The sequence below is a fragment of the Mauremys reevesii genome, linkage group 1, assembly GCF_016161935.1.
Source record: "Mauremys reevesii isolate NIE-2019 linkage group 1, ASM1616193v1, whole genome shotgun sequence".
Classification (NCBI taxonomy): Eukaryota; Metazoa; Chordata; order Testudines; family Geoemydidae; genus Mauremys; species Mauremys reevesii.
The window spans coordinates 1,632,121-1,641,624 of NC_052623.1; the positions used below are offsets into that span (position 1 = coordinate 1,632,121).

The 9,504-nt window shown below is 50.9% G+C and overlaps 1 protein-coding gene and 1 pseudogene across 1 annotated transcript; one reads left to right on the top strand and one right to left on the bottom strand.

The window, feature by feature from the left end:
• Positions 1-973: 973 nt before the first annotated feature.
• On the top strand, positions 974-1,435 carry LOC120372419 (olfactory receptor 52M1-like; the record flags this gene model as incomplete). The annotated part of the gene is made up of 1 exon (XM_039489566.1): positions 974-1,435. A coding segment is annotated over one exon (462 nt), but the record flags the coding sequence as incomplete, so codon positions are not given.
• A 550-nt stretch (positions 1,436-1,985) lies between these two features.
• Positions 1,986-8,960, bottom strand: LOC120372488 (annotated as a pseudogene).
• Positions 8,961-9,504: the final 544 nt, after the last annotated feature.

Below are 9,504 nucleotides of genomic sequence, written 5' to 3' on the forward strand. Positions count from 1 at the left end.
TAATGTGGATAAATGTAAAGTAATGCACATTGGCAAAAATAACCCCAACTATACATACAATATGATGGGGGCTAATTTAGCTACAACGAGTCGGGAAAAAGATCTTGGTGTCATCGTGGATAGTTCTCTGAAGATGTCCATGCAGTGTGCAGAGGCAGTCAAGAAAGCAAACAGGATGTTAGGAATCATTAAAAAGGGGATAGAGAATAAGACTGAGAATATATTATTGCCCTTATATAAATCCATGGTACGCCCACATCTCGAATATGTGTACCGATGTGGTCTCCTCACCTCAAATAGATATTCTAGCACTAGAAAAGGTTCAGAAAAGGGCAACTAAAATGATTAGGGGTTTGGAGAGGGTCCCATAGGAGGAAAGATTAAAGAGGCTAGGACTCTTCAGCTTGGAAAAGAGGAGACTAAGGGGGGATAGTATAGAGGTATAGAAAATCATGAGTGATGTTGAGAATGTGGCTAAGGAAAAGTTATTTACTTATTCCCATAATACAAGAACTAGGGGTCACCAAATGAAATTAATAGGCAGCAGGTTTAAAACAAATAAAAGGAAGTTCTTCTTCATGCAGCCCACAGTCAACTTGCGGAACTCCTTACCTGAGGAGGTTGTGAAGGCTAGGACTATAACAACGTTTAAAAGGGGACTGGATAAATTCATGGTGGCTAAGTCCATAAATGGCTATTAGCCAGGATGGGTAAGAATGGTGTCCCTAGCCTCTGTTCGTCAGAGGATGGAGATGGATGGCAGGAGAGAGATCACTTGATCATTGCCTGTTAGGTTCACTCCCTCTAGAGCACCTGGCATTGGCCACTGTCGGTAGACAGATACTGGGCTAGATGGACCTTTGGTCTGACCCGGTACGGCCTTTCTTATGTTCTTATGTTCTTATGTTCTTACCATCTCCCATATTACATTTCAGATTCCAACACAAACGACTTCACCAACCCCTCCACCTTCATCCTGCTGGGCCTTCCTGGCCTGGAGGCGGCCCATGTCTGGATCTCCATCCCCTTCTGCGCCATGTACATCATAGCCAACTTGGGGAACTTCACCATCCTGTTCATTGTGAAGAGGGAGCCGAGCCTCCATGGGCCCAGATACTCTTTCCTCTGCATGCTGGCCGTCACCGACCTGGTCCTGTCTACGTCCATCCTGCCCAAAATGCTGAGCATCTTCTGGTTCAATTCCAGGGAGATCGATTTCAGTGCCTGCCTCACCCAGATGTACTTTATTCTCAGCTTCTCAGTGATAGAGTCTGGGATCTTTGTGGCCATGACTTTGGATCGCTATGTGGCCATCTGTGATCCCCTGAGGCATTCGATTTCCCTGACAAGCTCCCTGGTGGCCAAGATTGGCCTGGCCGTGGTGCTGCGTGGCATCATGCTCATACTGCCCTATCCCGTCCTGGCGAGGCAGTGACAAGTACTGTGAGCATATAGCAGTGGTGAAGCTGGCCTGTGCCGACATCCACATCAGTAGTTACTACGGCCTCTTTGTGACATTCTTGGTGATTGCTTTGGATGTGGTTTTTATCGCCGTGTCCTATATGCAGATCCTCAGGGCCATCTTCAGCTTTCCCACAAAGGATGCCCGGCTCAAGACTTTTGGGACCTGCAGCTCCCACCTCTGTGCCATTTTAGCCTCTTATGTCCCATCTCTTTTCTCCTTCCTCACACACTGGTTTGGCCACAATGTGCTCCTGTATTTCCACGTTCTCATGGCCAACAAGTACCTGCTTGTGCCCCCTGTGCTAAACCCCATCATCTACGAGGTGAGGACCAAACAGATCCAGGACAGGCTGCTCCGGCTCTTTACTCATAAAGGGACGTAAAGTTTTCTCGTGGCGCTCCTCCAGCTTCTCTGTGGACTGGTGGGCATGACAGGAATGGAACCTCCCAGAAGAGGGAAGAAAGAGAGAAAGTGTTGGTCCAGCCCTTTAAAAACCCATCTAGTCTATGTTTAAACACATCTAACCAGAAGAAGCTGGGGCAGGAGAGAGGCACAAGGGCGGCAGAGGGGGCTTTTTGGTTGCAGGGCTGTGGCTGCAGCAGAGAGACAGACTCAAGCTGGAGGAGAAGCCATGAATTGCAGGAGATGGTCCCTAGACACCCTGGAGGGCTCTGACCACTTCCCAAAGTATGCTCCAGGATGGTGAGGATAAATTAATGCACATTGGAAAGCAATCCCAACTATACATGTGAAATCATGGGGTCCAAATTAGACGTTACCACTCAAGAAAGAGACACCCCTGATGCACCCTGTACCCGAAGCCAACCGGTTTGGTTACTGTCCAATTTAGCCTGACCAAACACTCCACAGAGGCGTACAGCACCTGGAGAAAACCCACAACCTGGGTCCCGAAGACTAATGCCCACAGAGTGCACAGGAGATACCTGCAGTCCATCCTGTCAAACGTCTTCTCCTGGTCCAGGGACAGGAGGGCAAAGGTTCGAACATCCCCACACCCAAGCTCCAGGAGGTCCCGGACCAAATACAAGTGATCAAAGATGGTGCAGCCTGGAACAGTGTAAGCTGGGTCGGGATGGACCAGGTCTGCAGCACGGACCCCAGCCGCAGCGAGATGGCCTTCGGTATTATTTTGTAGTCCGTGCTGAAGAGCGAGACAGGACACCAGTTCTGAAGGTGACAGATGTCCCCCCTTCTTCGGTAGCAAGCCTGCATAATAGAGGAATGAACCTACTCCCAAAGGACTGAGCCCAGACGGTGACAAGGTCTGGGCCGAGGACGTCCAAGAAAATGCAGTAGAACTCCACGGTCAGCCCGTCCATGCCTGGAGATTTATTAGGGGCCTGAGATGGAAGGCTTCTGTGAGCTTCTGTGAGCTTCTTAGCCCCTCTTTTTCTCCAGAGAGCCACGATCCGTCTCCTGAAAGAGACGGAAGAGGGATCAGACAAATGTGCCCCGGGCCCTCCCCTTGCTTCTCCTGGCATGCTTCACAGAGGGGTGGATCCCTGGGGCTGATGGCCACACGCCTCTCCAGCTCCACAACCTCCCACTCCAACCGCTCTACCACCACATCTCCCATGAAGCCCACGTCTGCCAGTGAGCTATTATTGAAGTGCCAAATAGCCAGGCCCCAGCCTCTGAGAAGTGAGAGAGGCCATCACGGCCACCAAATGGTGGTCTGAGAACAGGGTCAGACAGATGCTGGAGAAGTGGGTCCATGCCAGATGGAAGCATGATAGATAAATATAGTCCAACCGCGAGTGGCTCTACTGATTGACCTCCACCCGGACATACCTGAATGTGCAATCATCATCCGGGTGGTGATTGTGCCAGACGTCCAGCAGGGAATGGTGGTTGATGATCTCCCTGAGGATGTAGTCTCGCTGCTCTCGAGTCCCGAGCAATTCCGGGCCTCAAGGGTGGTATTGAAAGTCCTGCCCAGGACCTGGCACTCACGAGGATCCAAGATGCTGAGGAAGGCAGACGCTTGCTGATAGAAATGCACCCACTGCGGGCCTGAGTTGGGGGTGTAGATGTCAGCCCCACCACACCGGCCCGGAGGAGCAACAGGCGACCTGGCATAACCTCAGCGACTCCCAGCACCTCAGGCCATAGGTTGGGGGAGAACAGGGTGGCTCCCCCAGCTGAATGAGCACTGAGGTGTCTAAAGTACACCCCATCCCCCCACTCTAGCCACCAACTAGCCTCAGTGGCTGGATCCATGTAGGTCTCCTGCAGGAAAATCACAGAGTATCCTCCCTCCCGAGGGAGGGGGAGCACCTGGCACCTGTGGAGACCCACCCTAAAGTCCCGGGTGTTCAAGATGGGAAACATGGTCCGTGTCATAGTGAGGTCTGGGGAGGATCCTCGTCAGCAGCAGTGCTGGAGAGCCCCTGACGGCCTCGAAACAGTCCATGACAGGCCCCGACAGCCAGCAGGCAGTGAGCAGGGGTGAGGGGGAGAGAGGAGGAGGGGGAGGCGTTCCAAACTGCAGCCCAGATCGAGGCCCTCGGGCAAGGGGTCGTTCTCCCCCTGGGTGATCGGGTCAGACCCAGGGCCTCGATCTCCTTGAAGATGGAGTTGAAATGTGACAAGGGGGTTTGAGGGACTCTGAGAGGGGGGTGATACCACTCCCCTCTGCTACCATGGCGTCCACCACCAGCGCCAGCTGCTGGACGCTATTGGGGTGTGGTGGAAGTCTCAGCAGCCACGGCTCCCCTCATTATCTTGTCAGGGGTCTCATCCCCCTCTGCATTGAGAGTGAGGTGTCGATCCTGTGCCTTTCGAGTGCCACACTTCCCATGAACGAGCACCCAGTGTGACACTACACCCCATATTCTTCATAGAAATATTGTGATGATACGGATATGGGATAACTAAGATATATTGCAGGGAACCTGGGTCATGTGAGGTATCGTTGGAAAGGTTACGATTTACTAAACATGATTAAGCAATCAGCCTGAATGAGCCATTTCAGAAGGACAATAAAACTGACAATTCTAATCTCCCACCTTCCTGAGGAGCTTCCTGGGATGTTGCTTTGACACTGCAGGGGCAGCCGATGATGACCGCATAGATAATATAGTTAGGCTAGCTGCATGTATGGTTTTTGTATTTGAGGCTATAAGTACTGGCTCTATACCTGTATTTTAAATGTTTGCTCCTGGGGTAACACCCACAAGGTAGTTTGCCAGCACATCTTGAACGGACAATTCAAATTAAGCGGCTCATCGAGAAACATTTAAATGACAATAGAAGTGCTGTCTGGGGTGTAGATCATGATTTCCTGCAATGACTCGGTGAAATGCATGGACATGTGACTTGTCCATGTGACTCCAACCAAGTACATCTTGTTACTGTACTTTTCCACAGGACGAACAATGGGATTCCCTCCACCTGGCAGAAGATATGAAAGGCCCTGGAAACTCCTCCATTTTGCCTCTTTCCTGCTCAAACCTCTGGACTCTGGACTTATACTAATGGGAGCATCTAACCAAGGGAGCAAGGAACTTCCAATGATTTGTGTGGCCTTGGGGAAATCACTTTACCTCTGCATGACTCAGTCCATCCCCATGACATGGGGATAACGCTGCCTAGCAGCCTAACTACAGAGCTTCTATATCTAGTGATCAAAAGTGTCACGCAGAGCGTACATCAGACTCAGCTTCACTGTTCAGCTTCAGCCCCTGGGCAACGGGGGCCCTGTAGCTCCCGATAAGGTGCCGTGTATGTGTGGAAATAGCCGGCTAATGGCAGCTGTGCCACTGATCTCCCTCCCTATCAGCTACCACAGCGACCCCGGCCTCTGCCCAGCATCCTGCCTTCCCAGCTAACACTGGGGCTGATCCTTCCACCCCTCTCAGCTGTTGTCCTCCTAGCGCCAAAGCTGATCCCTTGCCCTGCCCCAAGGCCTGACTCGGCAAAGGGCTCCCAGCCCATCCCCACTGCAGAGCTCTGCCAGCTACAGGCCTCCCGCCAGGAGGAACAAAGCGGAGCTGAAAGCTAAAGAAATAAACCACACAAGGGTCTCTGCCCTCAGGACTCTGTAGCTGAGCTCCAGGGCCCACAAGCTGTATGAGGCACAATCTCACCCGCCTGCAGCACAACCCTGCTCCTAACTCTCAGCTGCTTTTATACGACTTCCCGGCTTCCCTCTCCGATCCCGACTGGCCTGTCAGCCCCAGCGCTGCATCCTCGCTGCCCTCACTGCAGGCTCCTTGTCAGGCTGCAGCAGCTCCCGTCACAGCCCCGGAGCAGATGGAGGGGGAGGTGATCCAGTGAGTGACGGGGAGGGGAGCAGCAGTGGCTGGGACTTGGGGCAAGAGGCGGAGAGGGGAGTGGGGCACAGAGGCAAGAGCTGGAGCAGGGGCTGTGCCTCGGGGGAATAGGTGCAGAACTGGCTGTGGCCTTGAGGGAAGATGTGTACCAGGGTCGTGGCCTTGGGGAGAGAAGCAGGGTAAGGGGCAGGGACCTGGTGGTCATGGTGGCTAGTTCTCTGAAAACATCCACTCAGTGTGCAGCGGCGTCAAAAAACTGAACAGAATGTTGGGACTCACTAGGAAAGGGATAGATGATAAGACAGAAAATATCACATTGCCTCTATATAGAATCATAGAATCTCAGGGTTGGAAGGGACCTCAGGAGGTATCTAGTCCAACCCCCTGCTCAAAGCAGGACCAAACCCAACTAAATCATCCCAGCCAGGGCTTTGTCAAGCCGGACCTTAAAAACCTCTAAGGAAGGAGATTCCACTACCTCCCTAGGGAACCCATTCCAGTGCTTCACCACCCTCCTAGTGAAATAGTGTTTCCTAATATCCAGCCTAAACCTCCCCCACTGCAACTCGAGACCATTGCTCCTTGTTGTGTTATCTGGTACTACTGAGAACAGTCTAGATCCATTCTCTTTGGAACCCCCTTTCAAGTAGTTGAAAGCAGCTATCAAATCCCCCCTCATTCTTCTCTTCTGCAGACTAGACAATCCCACTTCTCTCAGCCTCTCCTCATAAATCATGTGCTCCAGCCCCCTAATCATTTTCGTTGCCCTCCGCTGGACTTTTTCCAATTTCTCCACATCCTTCTTGTAGTGTGGGGCCCAAAACTGGACACAGTACTCCAGATGAGGCCTCACCAATGTTGAATAGAGGGGAATGATCACGTCCCTCAATCTGCTGGCAATGCTCCTACTTATATAGCCTTAAATGCTATTAGCCTTCTTGGCAACAAGGGCACACTGTCGACTCATATCCAGCTTCTCATCCACTGTAACCCCTAGATCCTTTTCTGCAGAACTGCTGCCCAGCCATTCGATCCCTAGTCTGTAAGAGTGAATGGGATTCTTCTGTCCTAAGTGCAGGACTCTGCATTTGTCCTTGTTGAACCTCATCAGGTTTCTTTTGGCCCAATCCTCTAATTTGTCAAGGTCCCTCTCTATCCTGTCCCTACCCTCCAGCGTATCTACCACTCCTCCCAGTTTAGTGTCATCTGCAAACTTGCTGAAGGTGCAGTCCCCGCCATCCTCCAGATCATTAATTCATGGCATGCCCACATCTTGAATACTGTGTGCAGATGTGGTTGCCCCATCACAAAAAACATATACACCTCTACTCCGATATAACATGACCCAATATAACACAAATTCAGATATAACATGGTAAAGCAGTGCTCCGCGGCGGCGGGGCTGCGCACTCCGGTGGATCAAAGCATGTTTGATATAACGTGGTTTCACCTATAACGCGGTAAGATTTTTTGGCTCCTGGGGACAGCGTTATGTCAAGGTAGAGGTGTATTTCAATTAGAAAAGGTTGAAAAAAGGACAATAAAAATGATTAGGGGTATGGAAAGGCTTCAGTATGAGGACAGATTAATAAGACTGGTACTTTTCAGCTTGGAAAGGAAACGACTAAGAGAGGATATGACAGAGGTCTATAAAATCATGGCTGGTGTGGAGAAAGTAAATAAGGAAGTGGCATTTACTCCTTCTCATAACACAAGAACTAGGGGTCACCAAATGACATTAATAGGCAACAGTTTAAAACAAACAAAAGGAAGTATTTCTTCGCACAACACACAGCCAGCCTGTGGAACTCCTTACCTGAGGATGTTGTGAAGGTCCATCAATGGCCAAGATGGGAAGGGATGGTGTGTGATTGCCAGCAGCTGGAAATGAGTGCCAGGGGATGGATCACTTGATTCCCTGTTCTGTTCATTCCCTCTGGGGCACTTGGTACTGGCCACTGTTGGCAGACAGGACACTGGACTAAAAGGATCGTTGGTCCGGCCCAGAATGGCCGTTCTTATGTTCTTATATTCTCAGAGGTATCAGTAACTAGAAGGGTGGCAAACCATTGAGTTCTACACTGACCGATTCCCCAGTTTCTCACATTGACACAGCACAGTAAGGTCAGGAAAGGGTCTAATGGCTCTCTGGCTGCCCAGTGAGTGATTCAGGAAGGAGGCCCAGCACCATGTCACCAGCCAGCTCTGCACGGAGCTCGGTCTGAGAGCCAGAGCACCAGGAAAAAACTTTAAGTCCCTTTCTGAGTAAATAGCCGGAGCAGCCTGTCCCGGATCTGTTTGGTCCTCACCCCGTAGATAATGGGGTGCAGCATGGGGGGCACACGGAGGTACACATTGGCAATGAGAACATGGAAATGCAGGGGCACATTGTGGCCAAACTGATATGTGAGGGAGGAGAAGAGAACTGGGAAGAGAACTGTGCTAAGATGGCACAGAAGTGGGAGCTGCAGGTCCCCAAAGCCTTGAGCCGGGCGTCCTTTGTGGGGAGGATGAAGATGGCCCTGAGGATCTGGGTATAGGACACAGTGATAAAAATCACATCCAGACCCCCCCCCACAGAATAGCACAAAGAGGCCGTAGTAAGTACTGACGTGGGTGTAGGTGCAGGCCAGCTTCACCACAGCCATGTGCTCACAGTACGTGTGGGGGATGATGTTGGTTCTACAATATGACCACCGCCTCGCCAGGAAGGGATAGGGCAGTATGACCATGATGCCACGCAGCACCACAGCCAGGCCAATCTTGGCCACCAGGGTGTTTGTCAGGATGGTGGAATATCTCAAGGGATGGCAGATGGCCACGTAGCGATCCAAAGCCATGGCCACGAGTATCCCAGACTCCATCACAAAGAAGGAGTGAATGAAGAACATCTGGGTGAGGCAGGCACTGAAATCGATCTCCCTGGAATTGAACCAGAAGATGCTCAGTGTTTTGGGTAGGGTGGATGTGGACAGGAGCAGGTCGGTGATGGCCAGCATGGAGAGGAAATAGTACATGGGCCTATGGAGGCTCGGCTCCCTCTTCACAATGAACAGGATGGTGAAGTTCCCCAAGATGGCTATGGTGTACATGGTGCAGAAGGGGATGGAGATCAAGACATGGACTGGTTCCAGGCCAGGAATGCCCAGCAGGATGAAGGTGGTGGGGTTTGTGAAGTCGGTTTTGTTGGAATCTGACATGGTGTAGGAGAGAAGGTGTTCAACTCCGAGGCGTTCCCAGGGCCCAGGGTGATGGTTGCAGTAGAAAAGCCTGGATGGAGAGACAATGTTAATATGAGCCACTACATGCACTACTGGATACTTTTCTCATGGGTGAAGAAGACTGGTTGCTCTTCACCCACATTTTCATTTTCAGATAAATGAATTATGAACAACTGACCCTACTAATGCCAATACCATATTTGATGGTCCTCCTCGCATGAATAATTTCTATATGTTGTGGTCTAAGAAACCTTAATATGTACCAGCAGGAAACCCATGTGTGGTTAATGGTTATCCCTCATTATTTCTTAATGCAATGAAAGCCAGGCTAGAAAGTCCATGCTATTCCTGAGGCACCCGGTGGCCCAAAATCTGTAAGTGTTAAAAAAAAAAGAGCTTTGTCAATCCATGTGCTGGGGGAAACATTCCAAGTAGAACCACCTGAGGGAAAAGACCCGGCAGTCATCGACAGCTGTTCCACGGAAACACCTGCTCATTCACAGTAGTGGCCAAAACAAAGAAA